Genomic DNA, 18,530 nt, shown 5'->3' with positions numbered 1-18,530 from the left:
TTGATCAACGCAGTCCTCTATCCGAGGAAGAGGAAATTAATCTGGCTTAGTGACTGTTTGTCCCATCCAGTTTATTGACCAAGATACATGGAGAAGCCCAACTGGAGAAAGAAGGCTCTGCTATATCACTCTTCAGCATGTACCTGACCTTAGCATCCAGACAATGTAGTTTCTCTGAAGAAACTCTATAGAACCGCTGACGAATGGGGTCAGTATCTCCAACGTCAATAACGTGTTCTACTAAGTTTGTACGTGTATCAGAAAACAAACCTAGAAATCCCATCAACAGGTAGTTGAGTGAGAAGACTGTCTTTTCAATCTACCCTGCAGTATGCAATCGTCGGGACCAGGAACATGCACAGACCTAGCATGACAAGAACCCAGCGAAATAACGGTATCAGCCAAAAGAACAGGTTTTCCATCCTTTGTAGACTCCCCCTGTTCAGCATTGAAGGAACGTGCTTAACAGGGTTTTAACAAATTCACACAGTTGAGGTGCTTCAATCCATTCTGGAGTGGCAACTAGATAGTTTTGCTCAGTGCACTGACGCATAACCGTATATGGACCTTGAAACTTGGCTTGAAAAGGAGAACCAACAATTGGCAGCAGAGCAAGAACCTCGTCACCTGGACTAAAGTGACGAGGCTCAGTTCCCAGATCAAATATGCCCTTCATCCTCTCCTGTGAAGATGGCTTCTCTTTAGCCATTTCACTAGCGCCGTACAGGCGTCGCCGGAAATCACACACATAAGATACCAGGGACTGAGGAGGCTCGGGAGACTTCCAGTCATCCTGGAGAACAGATAGGGTGCGTGGACTTCTATGTCCAAACACAAGGTAATTTGGACTGAAACCCATGCTCTCCTGTGAAACCTCCCTAGCAGATAACAGTAACCAAGGCAACCCCTCCTCCCAATCCTTATCCATCTCAGTACAATAAGCTCTCAACAAAGACTTAAGGAAAACAAGAGCAAAGAGAAAGAATTCGGCAGACAGAATGGGAGGGTCGTCACACTGGTAAAACATTATAAAGAAAAAAACATGTTAAATCGGGGAGACACCGATCCAGCGGAGGTTAAAATAATGGACTGTCGTTTCTCTTGGCTTATTTGAGCTTTTCTTGCCATACTATGGACTTGGTCTTTTGCCAAATAGGGCTATCTTCTGTATACCACCCCTCACAACACAACTGATTGACTCAAACGTATTAAGGAAAGAAATTCCACAAATTACATTTTAACAAGGCACATCTGTTCATTGAAATGCATTCCAGGTGACTACCTCATGAAGCTGGTTGAGACAATGCCAAGAGTGTGCAAAGCTGTCATCAAGGCAAAGGGTGGCTATTTTGAAAAATCTATAATCTAAAATATATTTTGATTTGTTTTAACACTTTTTTTGGTTGCTACATGATTCCATGTGTGTTATTTCATAGTTTTGATGTCTTTAATATTATTCTAGAACGTAGAAAATAGTAAAAATAAAGAAAAACCCTGGAATGAGTAGGTGTGTCCAAACTTTTGACTGGTACTGTAGATCAATGCAAAACCATCAGCAAACACGTTATTCATACACTGTAGACTGAAATGCAACACAATAGCCTTCCTAGCACTAGCAGCCACACAGAAGTCATTTACTTAGCCAAGACAGGAACAAATCAATTGTATTATATTTCTCACATTTACGAACACACATAAATCTAATGTCGATGCACAACGGCGTTGAATAAGTGGGAAAATGTAGTGGGGCACGACATGGCAGTTCAGTACAGCAACAACTCCAAAGACAAGAACAGATGCAGCGCCGCTCGCTCAAGATCAAGTGGAAGAAGTGCTCCAAGAAGGTGCTGCCTAACTAGAACAACCAAAACAACATGATCCACCTCAACAACGAGAACCTGGAGAAGCCACAGTCATGCACCAACCTGTCCACTCTCACCCAGGATCAGAGCACCCCAGACCTAGTAAAGGGCTCTGACAACACCTCCTCGCAGGTCAAGAAAGCTCCCACTTTGTGGCCCTGACACACCCAAGAGGGTGATGGTCCAGGCCTCCACTGGCGAGCCACTGTGTTGCCTGGGTTAGTTCCTGTGCAAGCACTGCTCCCGGCTCCAGAACCTGTCCCAATGACCCAGGACTGTGGCTGCAGAGTGTGGACCGCTTCCTGCTTGGCCATGGCTGGGGGAAACAGAGCACCCTCGCCCCGGCCAATGTGGTTTTTGTCTTAATGCTTTGTTGCAAGGTGGTCTCCTTGGAGGTGGCACCAGCTGCAGGACGTTGTGATCACCTGCTTTTACCGGACTTGCTCCTGCAACGAGAGTTCCTACCCACTGAGACCCTTCCTGGTGGAGACCGTCAGGGAGATCTCCTGGGACCACTGCCTGTCCCTCCTCAACCTGATGAGTGGCAACATGCTCCAGATGAAAACGGACCCGCACTACTTCTTCCAGCTGTTTGCCGACCTGAAGAACGAGAGGCAGCACGTCACCTGTGCAATGAGGTGACAAAACTCTAGATTACTTTTTACAAGGCCCTCCCTTGCCCTCCATTTGGCAAATCACTTACCGGCAAAAACTCAAAAAGTACTGGTGACGCGCTCAATACGGAAGTGGTCCGATGAAGCGGATGCTACACTACAGGACTGTTTTGCTAGCACAGACTGGAATATGTTCCGGGATTCATTCGAAACATTAAGCAGTTAACCAGAGTCACCAGCTTCATTAACTAGCGCATTGACAACATCTTCGTCCCAGTATCTGCATCACATCACACAATTACCGTGCGTACATACCCCAACCAGAAGCCATCAATTACAGGCAACATCCATACAGAGCTAAAGCTTTGAACTGCTTTGATGAAACTCATGAGGACCGCCACAGGAAAAGAAGACCCAGAGTTACCTCTGCTGCAGAGGATAAGTTCATTAGAGTTAACTGCACCTCAGATTGCAGCCCAAATAAATGCTTCATAGAGTTCAAATAACAGACACATCTCAACATCAACTGTTCAGAGGATACTTTTTATTTAAGTAGGCAAGTCAGTTATTATTTACAATGACCGCCTACCCTGGCCAAACCCTAACCCGGACGACGACGTAGCAATTGTGCGCCGCCCTATGGGATTCCCAATCACGGCCGGGTGTGACACAGCCTGGAATCGAACCAGGGTCTGTAGAGACACCTCTAGCACTGAGATGCAGTGCCATAGACCGCTGCGCCACTCGGGAGACTGCGTGAATCTGGTCTTCGTTGTTGAATTGCTGCAAAGAAACCACTACTAAAGGACACCAATAAGAAGAAGAGACTTGCATGTGCCAAGAAACACGAGCAATTGATATTAGTATAGTGGTAATCTGTCCTTTGGTCTGATGAGTCCAAATGTGAGATTTTTGGTTACAACCGCCGTGTCTTTGTGAGACGCAGAGTAGGTGAAAGGATGATCTCCGCATGCTGTGTAAGGGCTATTTGAAAAAGAAGGAGAGATGAGTGAGTGCTGCATCAGATGACCTGGCCTCCACAATCACCCGACCTCAACCCAATTGAGATGGTTTGGGATGAGTTGGTCCGCAGAGTGAAGGAAAAGCAGTGCTCAGCATATGTGGGAACTCCTTCAAAACTGTTGGAAAAGCATTCCTCATGAAGCTGGTTCAGAGACTGGCAAGAGTGTGCAACGCTGTCATTAAGGCAAAGGGTGGCTACTTTGAAGAATCTAAAATATGAATATATTTTGATTTGTTTTAACACTTTTTGGTTACTACATGATTCCGTGTGTGTTATTTCATAGTTTTGATGTCTTCACTATTATTCTACAATGTAGAAAATTGTCCAAATAAAGAAAAACCCTTGAATGAAAAAGTTGAGTGTTCTTTTAACAGGTACTGTACATTTTGAAGTATTCAGATATATCTTATTTGAATAGACAAATATGTAGTTGAATATTGGAAAGTATTTAGAAATACATTTGGAAAGTATTGGCATGTATTTGAAAACACTCAAAAAGACTGACTCAAATGAACTTCTATGCATTTAACCATGGTATTTGAAAATACTATCAAATAGTAAGCTATTTATTTATAGGATATTATTCGAAAATACTTCCAATAGTAGTTGATTTGGGCCACATTATTTGAAAATAGTCAATCACACAGAAAATAAATATTAAATGATAATCAAATACACATGTATTGAACCCGGGTCTGGTGTGTGTACCAAGCATCCATCTGTGTGTGTGTGTGTGTGTGTGTGTGTGTACCCTTCGTTGTAGAACTGCAGTGTGTTCTCCTCATACAGCGGGGTCATGAGCTGACGTATCATGGTCTGGGGCTTCTCCCTCTCGTCCAGCCCCAGCATCCTCACATGGGCTACCAGCCAGGCCACAGCACAGATAGCCATGATGCACACCTTGCCCTTAATGTTGTCTGTTATCTTCTACACTGTGTGTGAACTCTGAACATGCTTACAGGCCACGCAAATGAAAAATTACCTAACTTTATGAATGGTTTAAATGAGGAAGGGACTAAAAACAGCACACATGCAACCTCAAGTCATAATGCCAGCGGTCATATGCTATGACTCATTTTCCACTACAGCAAGAGCAAGTTCACTTTTGTGGTTCAACGGTTGACTGTCGACATGGTTTCGAGAGCAAAATAGACCATGACACACAATACTGGAATCACTTGCACGGCCTCCACATACAGCACGCCATTCTCCCAGGCGTTCAACACCTCCAAGATGGCTGCAGGTGTGCTAAGGCAGATTTCGTGCCACTTCATTTGACTGACACACACAGCGATACAAAACAATCAGTACAGCTTCAGGAAAACAATGAGTCATGCCAAGATTTCTAGGAGGGAAAAGAGAAGGTGCAGAAAGGACTCACTGGTTTAAATTACGCTCATAAATTAAAAATAGAATAAAAAATGAACATGGGGAACAACATTTTAACCATAGCATGGGCTTGTTCCTTCCTCCTTTTTCACCCAGCAGCTGAGAAACACAAAGACAGTCTGATTCTGAAATATCACTCACACTAGCTTCAGCTCAGTGGCATTGTTGAGGAGGGCCACCAGGCTCTCCACCTTGCCCGACTCCATCCTAAAGCGGGGGTGGTCTGGGTTCAGGGTCTTGCTCTCCTCCGAGGGGCTGAGGTCCGACAGGATCACCTTGAGGGGTCGCAACATGGATTCATATCATATAATAATAGGGAGTGGGGGACATAACATCCATTTATATGAGGACCAGGTTCTGACCATGACACTTATGTTACATGAATCATACTACACATCATATAAATGTGGCAAAGCCACTTGCAGCTGTGCCACTCAGACAGCACAGGCAGAAAGCTATTGGGTGGTTGGCCACCTAGTGGTGTTGTGCTGAAAGAGCAGGACAATGATGCAAACTCTTTAGGATAAGTGTCATTGTTATTTGGCATGGACAGGAGGGACTTGATCCTAGATCAGCTCTCCTGCTCTGTGACACTATGAATACTGACCTACATCCCTATGATAGATAGCATTAGTACTAGGTGTGAGACCAACTTCTGATCCGTAGGTCTGCAACCCGTGACACTGCATGAAGAAGGATATGTCGAACAGCAGGGCTCGCACCGAGGACGACTTGGCAGCAACGAGATAGAACAAATAGTGCCCAATGTTAATATTAAATTGGTTTCAATAGCTCCCACACTCAGCATGTCTTCAACATTAATGTAAAATCTCATTCAAAAAGTCCCATACTCAGTAACACTGGAACTGTGAAACATTCTTAACTCATGTACTCACATCCTTCTCCACTGAAGTGCTTCAGAAACTCATTCAGCCTGAAGAGCAAAGACAAAGCATCAAAAAATCATCTCCTGCAAACATTATGTTCCTCTTCCATCATTTGGACTTTAAAGCCACAATCCGTAATTTGTTTTTCAACCAAAACGGCTGCACCGCCACTTGGTTTGCTATTAAGCTGAGGAATGGGGCTGGAGTAACCAATACCAAATTACAGATTGCATCTTTAAGAGACTCTCCACAGTAACATCATTTGAGTCTGTCAATACAGTGGATTGAACTGTCCTAATGGACTTTAATATAATACATGTCAGTATGTTGACGTCTGTCTCACTTGATGAACATCCGGGCAAAGGATGTGAGTTTTCCCGTGGCTGCAATATGCAGCCAGGAGGGGGTCCAGGCTTTTTCCAGACAGCATGTGTCACGGCACAACCAGCAAGCCCTCTGGAGACATGGGAGTGGTCTGCATCCACTGTCTAACACAACAGGGGAAGACAGATACAGCAATGACAGTGTGATATGACTTCATGACAAGGTGAACTAACGGTCTTATTATCAGTACTAATCCAGGGATATAGTAGCGGGTAAAAGTCAGCGTTGTGTTCATTAAAACACACCACAGCAACACATTTTGCAATGGACCTCCTGGTGAACATCATGACCCTGCTGACTTTAAGGCTAGGTAGGGTTGGCATGGGGAGAAGGAGGACCTTGAGGATGTTGGTGACGGTGGGCTCGGCTCACAGGATGAGGCCTGGGTTGGATGTTGGCATTTTCTGCAGTCTTCAGCCGTGGGGAGTACACCCTGTCCTCACCCCGAAGGTTACACGAGAAAGAGAGAAAAATACACTGACAGACAGACAGTGATGTAGTGATAGGAATGTGTGAAAGGGGGAGATAGCCTACCGGTCAAGAGCGTTGGGCCAGTAACTGAAAGGTCGCTAGGTAGAACCCCCGACCCGGCAAGGTGGAAAAATCTGAGGTTCTGCCCTTGAGCAAGGCAGTTAACTACCAACAACAACTGCTTCCCAGGCGCCGATGACATGGAGGTTGATTAAGGCAGCCCTCCACACCTCTCTGACTCAGAGGAGTTGGGTTAAATGCAGAAGACACATTTCGGTTGAATGCATTAACTTGAGCAACTGACTAGGTATCTCCTTTCCCTTGATTATCCCTTTTATACCATGGCTATAAATAAACACATTTGCCACTAGAGATGTGTTAATTTACAGGTAGAAATGTGTTGAACATCCACTGAAGTAATGTTTACTAGATAGCTACATTAGTTGCTTTGGTAACCAACAAACAGACTTGCTATTTAGCTAACCAAACCATCAGTCCTAACTTGCTATTATGAAAATCGAATTCAACAATGTTTGAAATTCGACTTTTGCTTTAGAAGCAGCTCACACTTGGAACATGTAAGCAATAACTATAACCATTGAATTCTACTGTGCTTTATAGGGAAATAATGCACACTCTAGCATGCCCTTCAAGCCAATCAGAAACGAGAATTCAACAATGCCATGGCATAAAACATGATACCATGCTTCTTATGTTCTGGATCACTCACATGCATTGCTCGTCAGCCATGTCCAGCAGTGGTGTGAGCTTCAGAGGGTATTTAAAGGCAATGTTCACGTCGTCCATGAAGTCCTGCTGCAGATTGACAGAGACTAGACCAGCAGTATTCACTAGCCTACATTAATTTCATTCAGTGGTGATTGAGTAATATGACCAATGTATTTTTTACTGGTAAATAAACTTGAAACAGACATTATAACCATTGATTGTTATGATGTCAAGAGAATAACTCAGGCACTATATCTGTACTGTACGTTCTCTCCCTGGGGATACTTCTTCAGTCTGAGGAGAACATGGGGGGGGATCTAGAGATGAGAGATGGTTCACGGGCTCCAAGGAAAATAAAACATTCACATCCTGTAACTATCCGGCCTTCATTGTGAGAAGTACCTCGAGGATGGTGAAGGCGGTCCACTTCAAGCTCTTCAGTGCCCTCTGGTGACTATGAGGCCAGTGAAACACGTCTTCAGATCCCCAACACAAAGCGTGGCGCAGGGATACGCTGCACAGGGGAACGCACCGCAATGGGGGGGGTCTGTATTCCATTTCAATTCAGAAAGTAAACTGAATTACAATTTTACCTCAATTTAAAGTGAAACTCGCATATGCTTTGCATACGTTAACTCGAGACCAGGGGTTCTTAAACCTTTTCAGCTCAAGAACCCAAATTATAAATTGACTGTCCTCCCGTGATCCAAATTAAGTATAAATAGTGTGTGATTATAGATGTATTCTCACTACTCGAGATCCACCTCTCACATGGCCAGGGCCCACTTTGGGTCCCGACCAATATTTACGAAACCGTGCTCTAGACCAATCAAGGCTCACCTGCACCCTCTTGATCATCATCAGCTGTTCCATCAGTGGCTGAGTCTCCCCCGTCAGGTTCATGGTTCCTTCCAGCATGATGAAGGCATGGACCGAGGGGAACGATGAGTGACGCAGGGGGTCGGACTGTTCCAACACTATCGTAGGAATACTGAGGGGGAAGATAGGTCAGATGATTTTTTTTTTTAAAACAGCCATTGTGGCTTCAATTATTGTTTACAAAGGCAATGGCTTCTGCTCCAAAAGTGCTACATTCTCACCAATGAAATACACACTTCCAGCTTGCCTCTCAGTGTCTGATTGGTTAGACTGTTGAGGCCCTCTGTCACTTTGAGAAAAGCTTGCTCCACATTGGTCCAGGAGGCTTTTAAAACATATCAGGGGAAAAGCACAAAATCAGTATAAGACAAAGTAAGATTTATCCTACTAACTGAAAGAATACACATACAATGGACGGAGCCAAGCCCTCAGATATGATGTGGAGTTAAACATACTGTTGGATTCTGTATTTTACATTATAGCCATTAGCATAGTGGTCCTTCTGTGGCTCAGTTGGTAGAGCATGGCGCTTGTAACGCCAGGGTAGTGGGTTCGATTCCCGGGACCACCCATACGTAGAATGTATGCACACATGACTGTAAGTCGCTTTGGATAAAAGCGTCAGCTAAATGGCATATATATATATATAGCATAAATATGATTAAATATTATCTGATGTTGGTTGTGTGAGGTGTCTGCATTTGTGCACTGGAGCATCATTATGAGATTAAACAACTGCTTGCTACTTGCCTGTTTGTGTGTGACAAGAACTGAGTAACATGGTGTGACCTGCATGTTGCAAAACTGTAGATAACAGCCCAGCAGATGCTTTGTCCTTGTTTTTGTATGTAACAATATTGAGCACCTGGTGTGACTTGCTGTATCTTACAAAGTGAGATGAGATGGAAAAATACTGAACAACACAATAGCAGGAACTGAGCAACTGTTATAACTAGGGGGTGATACCACAACAGTAAGGATCTATACATCGATGGAGGGAGGACTCCAAGAAGCGCCAAGAGGCGGGGACCCGCCTGAGATAGGCTGGGCAAGTTTAAACCACACCCAGCCTCTACTGTGATAGTTCCAACCCGTCTGTTGGCCTATGTCTATCACAGTATAAGAACAAATGTTTATGTACATCTTGTCAAGTTCTCTGTTCTGCCCTGCGTGGCATTACAGTGAGCCCGTATATACGAAAGTTGCATTTGCCATTTATTACATAGCTAATAAAAAATACATAGTATAAAAAGTATAAAATCGGTGACTCATTGTTATATTTATCCTGATACAAGATTCAAATTTACGCAACTCTAACAATACCAATGAAATCCATTCAATCAAATGCTACAACAACAATATTAATATTTTACTGTCATTTCAGTTTGATCACAATAAAATGCAGCCAAGCACAAGTAGTGATAGGAAAATCCCTTAGAAGATTCCGTAGCTGCTGACTGACCTTGGTTCTCCAGGCATGCGATGTGGACCAGGGCCCTGTTCTTGGTCCTGTTCACAAGGTCCCTTAGCCTCTCCTGGCAGGCCCTATGGCTGGCTTCAGTGCTGGCCGCTGGCCCCAGCTCCCCGAGCCTCTCGCAGTACCAGGCACAGCCTGTCAGCAACCACACTACCATGCAAATTGAGGTTTGGGATTATTCTGCAGATTATTTTTCAATATGAAAAGGTGACTTGACATCAGAAATGCACTCACTCTCTTTAGCCCTGAGAAAATTATTCGAGCAGCAGACTCATACCGAATAGTATTTTAACCATATTTAATAACAAATGGTGAATAGAAGGTATGTCATCTTTGTCAGGTTGCATCTATTTATACGCAGAGCCAGGATGAAACATTTTCCAGAGCTAACACCAATGCCCAATTTAAAGGAAGGACTAATGAAAGGATGCGCACCTGAGACAGTGAGAGCACATGTCCAGAATCTACAACAGGGACTTGACGCAGAGCTCCCTGGAGAAATCATCAAACAGGGGCATTTGTCAGACAAGTTGTCAGCCGATGAAAGTATGCATGTCTAGTAGTGGTCAGACAGTTGGTATTAGCCAGAGAGGTATAAAAAGGTGGCCAAATTGATGGCTAAGAGTACACTTGAATAAGACACCATCTGAGGAAAGACATTTCCATTTGTAATTATTGTGCATAATAAATCAAGCACACTAGCCAATCTTGAACATTGCCTTTCCTACTACGTGCAGAATATGAAGATTAACCCTTTAATATCGCTACATCCAAAGAATACAGATCATATGTCTATTTTGACGCTATGTATAGGATAAACGATGGGTTTCAAAATGTCAACCATACCCGGGAACTGATGGCATACTTTAGGTAGGACAAGATGAGCGGGTTGGGAGAAGGGCCAATCATTGCCTGCTCCATAAGAGCCTCTGGAACATAGGGAAATAAAGAAATGACTTATTTCATACCCTGAAATCATCCACATCACATACATTTACATGGATGATCAACACAAGTCAGCTGACCTGCCAGGTTGAGGTGGAAAGGGAGCCACATGGGACGAGGCTCCTTCTAAGCCTGGAGTATGGCTTGTTTCAAATTGACCACCTTCATACCGACAAGAGCTAAACACATTATCAAACACATGCAATACATGGAAATCAAGAGTTTTTAGCATATGAAAATGTCATAAGATGGATCAGCTCCATTATGTACACCTTGGTGAAACTGTAGCCACAAAGCTGTGCCTGGTGACACTGCTGGCTCACTTTGATGCTAGCCCATGCATGTAGCGTCGGATGCTCAATAAAGCTCGTAGTGCAGATCCAACGCATGCACATGAACCAGAAGTCGTCTGGCGGTAAACAGAAAAGGTGTTCAAGTTGTTTATTTTGGATAAGTTACACCTTGCACACACAAAGAACTAGCTTATTTGACCGCAACTAAGGGATTCTGCCGCAACTAAGAAGGGATTCTGGTTCTGTATCCCAACAGAATCCCTTAGTTGCAAGACGAAGCTAACAGCAACCAATGCCTCCATCACACTTACAGCGTCATTTCGGTACACCAGAAGTACATTCATTTCTAATGGAACGCTGCTTTTGCCTTGCAGCATTGTATTGAAGAGGCAGTTGCAGTGCGTTCTGTGTGGTGCATATGGTGGATTTATCGAACATATGCATCAAATTGTATGCGAAGAAGACGGCTTGACAGAAATGGTAGCAGAAGGTGAAATGCTCACTAACAGGGATGTAAACCAATTTGTGCACAACATATGAGAGAAATACGTTTTTTGTGCATATGGAACATTTCTGTGATCATTTATTTCAGCTCATGAAACATGGGACCAACACTTTACATCGTGCGCTTATATTTTTGTTCTGTTTGTAGCATTTTTGCACATTTATTTCCATATGCTTCCCTATTGGACCCACCGCTGTGCCATTTCTCATCCTGGCTCTGCGTATAAAGAGACGCAATCTGACAAAGATGACATACCTTCTATTTACCATTTGTTATTAAATATGGTTAAAGCACTCACTTGCCAAGATAATCCATCCACCTGACAGGTGTGGCATATCAATAAGTTGATTCAACAGCAAAATAATTACACAGGTGCACTTTGTGCTGGGGACAAGAAAAGGCCACTCCAAAATTTGCAGTTGTCACACAACACAATGCCACAGATGTCTCAAGTTGAGGGAGCGTGCAATTGGCATGCTCACTGAATGAATATCCACCACAGCTGTTGCCCGAGAATTTAAATGTTAAATTCTCTACCATAAGCCGCTTCCAACTTCGTTTTAGAGATTGTGTCAGGACGTCCAACTGGTCTCGCAACCGCAGACCGCGTGTAACCACGCCAGCCCTGGACCTCCACATTCGGCTTCTTCACCTGCGGGATCGTCTGAGACCAGCCACCCAGACAGCTGATGAAACTGTGGGTTTGCACAAACAAATCATTTCTGCACAAACTGTCAGAAAACATCTCAGGGAAGCTCATCTGGGTGCTTGTCATCCTCACCAGTGTCTTAACCTGACTGCAGTTCAGCATTGTAACCGACTTCAGTGGGAAAATGCTCACCTTCAATGGCTACTGGGACGGAAAGCCTAGTGGTTAGAGCGTTGGGCCAGTAACCGAAAGGTCCATACATCAGGACCCAATGAATTTATTTCAATTTACTGATTTCCTTATATGAATATAACAGAGTCAAATTGTTGAAATTGTTGCATGTTGCGTTTACATTTTGTTCTTTATATACAGTGTAATTACTCCTTTCTATACAGAAATAAATAAAATACTTCACCAGAAAGCATGACTTAGCCGCAAAGGAATCAAGGATCATTAGCTTCTTTAAACAAATAGCTGTGGATTGTTTCAAATCACAAGCTTATAGGCCAATGCCTTTTTTGGAAGCCCGCAATTTGGGCACATTCATTTCTGTCAATGCATATATTCATTACAGTTATTTACCATTCTCGTTCTCAGTTTGGAAACGTTGTTTGCAGAGTTCCCAACCTGCTACACTTGGTTTTGGCTTATTTCATAACAATAATTTACTAGGTGTCCATTTTTTCATTGTCTTTTGTTCGGAGTGCGCCATGTGAGCAATGAGCATGTGTCTGGTTTCTCTGTCCTGATGACGTTGAGGGAGCGTGGTGTAAAGTACTTAAGTAAAAATACTTTGAAGAACTACTTAAGTACGTTTTTTGAGTATCTGTACATTACAATTTATATATGACAACTTTTACTTTATCACATTTCTAAAGAAAATGAATGTACTTTTTACTCCATACATTTTCCCTGACACCCAAAAGTACTAGTTACATTTTCAATGCCTTGCAGCACAGGAAAATGGTCCAATTCACACACTTATCAAGAGAACATCCCTGGTCATGCATGCCACCTCTAATCTGGAGGACTCACTAAACACAAATGCTTTATTTGTAAATTATGTCTGAGTGTTGGAGTGTGCCCCTGGCTATCCATAAATAAATAAAAACAAGAGAATTGTGTTGTCTGGTTGGCTTAATATAAGGAATAAGAAACAATCTATACTCTTATTTGTACTTTTGATACTTAAGTATATTTTAGCAATTACATTTACTTTTGATAATTAAGTATATTTAAAAGCAAATACTTTTACTCAAGTAGTATTTTACTGGGCGACTTTCACGTTTACTTGAGTCATTTTCTATTAAGGTATCTTCGCTTTTACTCAAGTATGACTGAGTACTTTTCCCACCACTGCACAGAAATGTAGGAGAGTTTAAAACATTTTTTTTTACTCTTGGCGCACAGATCCCTTTAGCGGGATAATTTGTCAACATCAGGGGAATTGCATAGCGCAAAATTAAAATGCCTAAAAATATTTCATTATCATGAAATCACAAGTGCAATATACCAAAACACGACTTGTTGTTAATCCACCTGGCGTGTCAGATTTCAAAAAGGCTTTACGGTGAAAGCATGCGATTATGTGAGGACAGCTCTCAGCAGACAAAGCATCACAAACAGCTAGCAGGCAAAGTAGATTGCTTTTCTGACTTTCGTGACCAATCAAATTAATCGCTTACCTTTGATGATCTTCGTATATTTTCACTCACGAGACTCCCAGTTACACAATAAATGTTTGTTTTGTTCGAAAAAGATTCACTTTATATCCAAAAACCTCCATTTGGTTGGCTCGTTTTGTTCAGAAATCCACAGGCTCATACGGTCACGACGGGCAGACGAAAATTCCAAATAGTATCCGTAAAGTTCGTAAAAACATGTCAAACATTTTTTTTAGAATCAATCCTCAGGTTGTTTATACAATAAATAATCGATAATATTTCAACCGGACGGTAGCATTTTCAATAGAAGAGAGAAAGAAAATGTCTCGCTCCAGGCGCGCGCGCATGCATAAATCTGAGGACATCTGGCTATCCACTGACACGATGTGATCATTCTCGCTCATTTTTCAGAATAAAAGCCTGAAACTATGTCTAAAGACTGTTCACACCTTGTGGAAGCCATAGTGAAAGGAATCTGGTTGATATCCCTTTAAATGGAGGATTGCAATGGAAGAGTAGTTTCAGAAAAACAGCACTTCCTGGATGGATTTTCCTCAGGTTTTCTCCTGCATTATCAGTTCTGTTATACTCACAGACAATTTCTTGACAGTTTTGAAAACTTTAGAATTGTTTTCTATCCTAATCTGCCAATTATATGCATATTATAGCTTCTGGGCCCGAGAAATAGGCAGTTTACTTTGGGCACGTTTTTCATCCAAACATCAAAATACTGCCCCCTAGCTTAAAGAGGTTTTAACATCCATTGCAAATGATAATATATTAAAACTATAGTTTCTCAAAGTAAGCTATTTGAAAAATATTTCTATCAAACTCCCCCTCCATAATCACCAATCCTCAGTGTGAAAAAGCAATGCTGCATTGGCCTATAGGCTACGAGTTAACACATTTAGCTGCCAACGGATCACAATGTGTCCATACGGTAGAGGCTGATGATCTCGCATTAGTTGACTTTTAACTTCTTGATTTGTATCATTTTAAGTCAGATTTGTATGACTAACCACGTGACAATGACTTTGAGAAACGAAAACGTTATTAATGAAATGAAGGTGTTCCACGAAAATGCGTAAATTAAAATCAGAACGGGCAAGCAGAACTGTAGAAATTGTAGGATAAATTGTAGCCTAAGCTTAATCAAACTCGAAACTCACTGCGCCGCCTATTAAGTCTTTATAAAATAATTGCCTCCACGTTTTCATGGTCGGATTTTCCCTATAGGCTACTTTGAATAAAGGTAAAACATGCCTCATAAATAAAACATTCAGGTTTCAAACAATTAAGTATGTTTTCAAAATGCATACTGCCCCCAGCTCTCATTGTAAAGTGGTGGGTGATGCGCTGTTAGCTTGTTGCCTGCACTGAAATGGTAAATAGGAGGCAATAACAATACTAGTTTTTTTTTTAGCATGCGATTGCATTTAGAATTGTTGCGCAATGAATGAGGTTATAAAAGCGCATGTTTTACTCCAGCAGCAACCAGTTTAGGAGCTGCAGGAGAAATCGTGCTCAAAACAGGCTCTGTATGCTGTGCGCTGATAGTTGTGTTGGATAAAAATACACACAGCGCAATTTAATTCCACTACATTATGCAAATTAACCTTTAGACCAATAAGCATGATGGTCAAATGTATTTCAATGCACTGGTATTTCCAGCAATAAATATAAAAAGCATTATTTTCCAATAGGATTTTTTGGAGAAGTTAACAGTAAGTTGTATCAGCTTTTCTAACCCTGGTGTGTGTGATGGTGGGAGTGCTGTGTAAATGTGTGCAGATGCTGAGAAGTTTGTGTCTTGTGTTAAGCAATGTGTCCGTTGTGTGGCATGTGTGTGCGCGCATGCAGGTGGCAAGGGCATAAGGTTGGAGGTATTATTTGTCTCTCTAGGCTTAATCAGTTGGGTCACTAAAAATACAACATACCTATGATATATACAGCCAAAATGTTACTAATTGGTAAAGAGTAACTCTGCTTTTTTGTTCACGAAAATCCCAGTTATATCTACTCTGTTACCCCTCCTGGTGTGTGTATTTTACTTTTATTTGAATAATCTCCGTGTTCTACATCAGCCCTGAAAATATAACAACATGACCACTGTATCTTGAGATATTGGACAAAGTGTTGAATTTTGAACACCTCCCTCTGCAACAAGATTCTGGTCTTCCTGACAGGCCGCCCCCAGGCGGTGAGGGTAGGCAATAACACTTCCGCCACCCTGAACATCAACACAGGTGCCCCTCAGGATGTGTGCTTAGTCCCCCCCTGTACTCCCTGTTCCACGACTGTGTGGCCACGAATGACTCCAACACCATCATCAAGTTTGCGGATGACACGACGATGGTAGGACTGATCACTGACAACAATGAGACAGCCTATAAGGAGGTCAGTGACCTGGCAGTGTGGTGCCAGGACAACAACCTTTCCCTCAATGTCAGCAAGACAAAGGAGCTGATCGTGGACTACAGGAAACAGATAAACGAGCACGCCCCCATCCACATCGATGGGGCTGTACTGGAGCGGGTCAAGACCTTCAAGTTCCTCGGTGACCACATCATTAAGAAATTAACATGGTCTACACACAGCCACACAATTGTGATGAGTGCACGACAGCACCTCTTCCCCCTCAGGAGGCTAAAAAAAGATTTAGCATGGGCCCTCAGATCCTCAAATAGTTCTACAGCTGCACCATTGAGTGCATTTTGACTGGCTGCGTCATTGCTTGGTACAGCAACTGTAAGACACCCAATTACAAGGTGCTACAGAGGGTGGTGAATACAGCCCAGCTCATCACTGGGGCTGAGCTCCTTGCCATCCAGAACCTTTATACAAGGCAGTGTCTGGGGAAGGCCTCAAAGACTCCAGCCACCCAAGCCATAGATTGTTATCTTTGCTACCGAACAGCAACAGGAACCCTAAACAGCTTCTACCCCCAAGCCACAAGACTGCTAAATAGCTAATCAAATGGCTACCTGAACTACCTGCATTGACCCTTTTTAACTAACTCTTTTGCACTGACTATGCACACCCTGGACTCTACCCACACCCACTCTGCTGCTTCACATATGCTGCTGCTACAACGCAGTCTTCTCTATCCTGTTTGCTAGTCACTTTACCCCTACCTATATGTACATATCTACCCTCGTACCCCTGCACATCGACTCGGTACTGGTAATATATAATATATATAATAATATATATATGCCATTTAGCAGACGCTTTTATCCAAAGCGACTTACAGTCATGTGTGCATACATTCTACGTATGGGTGGTCCCGGGAATCGAACCCACTACCCTGGCGTTACAAGCGCCATGCTCTACCAACTGAGCTACTCCCTGTATATAGGATATGTTGTTATTTTTACTCATTATTCACTGTGTATTTATTCCTTGTGTCACTATTTATATTTGTATTTTATCTTTAACTCTGCATTATTGGAAAAGGCCCGAAGGAAAGTATGTCCTTGTTGGTCTACACCGGTGGTTAAGGAAGCATGTAAGAAATACAATTTTATTTGGAATTTAAGATTCCAGACAGATGATTTGGTTTCTTATTGACATGGGAATCATTGACCTGTCCGCTAACTTTTCTGCCTTTTCTGATCACTTGAAAAGAAGATATCTCATAGTAAGTCCTAGCTCTTGATCGTGACTCAATTCCATTACATTACACTTGAGTCATTGGAGGAAAGCCTCTTTGTATGGGGGAGTTTTATAAAGTGCCCCACCTGATTTTTTTTGGCACAATGACCTTATCTTTCATATCAGCGAGAAATAAACCGAAACGTTAAATTGATACACAATTTTATAGGGTTAAGGTTCCCAAACTGCCATCTCCATGTCACATCGCGTGTTAATTAGCTATTTGAAACGCTCTGAACACCCGGGTGTAACGGAAGGCCGCCAGAAACGTGTGGTCGCTGAAAAATACTGTTGGCTGCAACTGGGACAAAGTATGTATTTTGCATTTGTGAAATTATTTTGATGTGATACGAAAGGCATCGCAAGTGAGAATCTATTCACTTTTTGATGGAGTATTTGGCTGTCAGTGTCTCCGAAAGGGACTAAGACCACCTTATCTTGACCTAAATAAGTCATATCCTCGTGAAAAAAGTGCTCTGTGTTCCTGAAAAGCTGCTCTATAACACGGGATACAATACGAGAACAAAAGTTTAATTTCCAAACTTACCACGCTACCAACGCAATGTCCCCTCAGAATCCTTAGTTGCGGTCGAAGCTAACAGATAACAGGTCTTCCACACACTACCGACATCTTTACTTTGGTGAGATGTTGCTTTTCACTATTTGGCGAGTAACAACAGTATATTGAAGTCATCACTAAACAACATTCTGGAAAGGTCATGTTGAAGAACTTAAAACTACAACGTCATGTAATTTACCAGAGCAATTATGCATCATGCACATAACGTTACTAGTATGAAACTACCGTACCCAGAGTGCCTTTCTAGATAGGTTTTTGTTGTTCACCGTGTAGATTGTTTGCAGGAAAGTTGTTGACCTATTGCAATGTACATTTGAGACATATCTAGTAACAACGACTAGCTAGCAAGCTGTCTTCCACAGCAAAGTAAAACAGTAGCTTACTGTTTTAGCTTGCACCGAGAGCCTTGGCATACTCAATGTGAAGACTATGATACGTAGTTAGCTAGATAAATAAATACTTACATGAAACGTCGACAATGTATGAATTTAATAGATAAATGTAGTCTAATGTTGGATTTACCA

At 42.4% G+C, this 18,530-nt stretch overlaps 1 protein-coding gene, 1 long non-coding RNA gene and 1 pseudogene across 7 annotated transcripts in view; 2 read left to right on the top strand and 1 right to left on the bottom strand.

Annotated features, from left to right (window-relative positions):
* The window catches only part of LOC118363327 (uncharacterized), a 33,383-nt gene extending 20,053 nt beyond the window's left edge, over positions 1–13,330 (bottom strand). For 3 of the 6 annotated variants that reach the window (XM_052489307.1, XM_052489309.1, XM_052489301.1), the window contains exons 1-8: positions 11,997–13,323; positions 9,702–9,866; positions 8,461–8,564; positions 8,201–8,351; positions 6,120–6,264; positions 5,786–5,823; positions 5,543–5,620; positions 5,031–5,164 (exon numbers count right to left, since the gene is read on the bottom strand). In XM_052489307.1, the coding sequence (XP_052345267.1) occupies positions 5,097–5,164; positions 5,543–5,620; positions 5,786–5,823; positions 6,120–6,264; positions 8,201–8,351; positions 8,461–8,564; positions 9,702–9,866; positions 11,997–12,270 (1,023 nt within the window). In that variant the 5' untranslated portion in view covers positions 12,271–13,323 and the 3' untranslated portion in view covers positions 5,031–5,096. Of the gene's footprint in view, positions 1–5,030; positions 5,165–5,496; positions 5,621–5,785; positions 5,824–6,119; positions 6,265–8,200; positions 8,352–8,460; positions 8,565–9,701; positions 9,867–10,151; positions 10,209–10,562; positions 11,713–11,996 lie in introns of those variants that run through there. The other 3 variants (XM_052489331.1, XM_052489316.1, XM_052489326.1) reach the window with 3 other exon arrangements.
* Positions 824–4,116, top strand: LOC118363186 (cyclin-dependent kinase 5 activator 1-like; annotated as a pseudogene).
* Positions 13,331–13,525: 195 nt separating the features above from the next.
* Positions 13,526–18,530, top strand: part of LOC127914275 (uncharacterized) — an 87,715-nt gene continuing 82,710 nt past the window's right edge. Inside the window, exons 1-2 of the long non-coding RNA XR_008087864.1 lie at positions 13,526–16,955; positions 17,114–17,737. This is a non-coding gene — a long non-coding RNA (uncharacterized LOC127914275). The remainder of the gene's footprint in view (positions 16,956–17,113; positions 17,738–18,530) is intronic.

This window comes from Oncorhynchus keta, chromosome 3 (genome assembly GCF_023373465.1).
Source record: "Oncorhynchus keta strain PuntledgeMale-10-30-2019 chromosome 3, Oket_V2, whole genome shotgun sequence".
Classification (NCBI taxonomy): domain Eukaryota; kingdom Metazoa; phylum Chordata; class Actinopteri; order Salmoniformes; family Salmonidae; genus Oncorhynchus; species Oncorhynchus keta.
The sequence above is the reverse complement of the archived record's forward strand: the minus strand, read 5'-3'. Positions and strand labels throughout refer to the sequence as shown.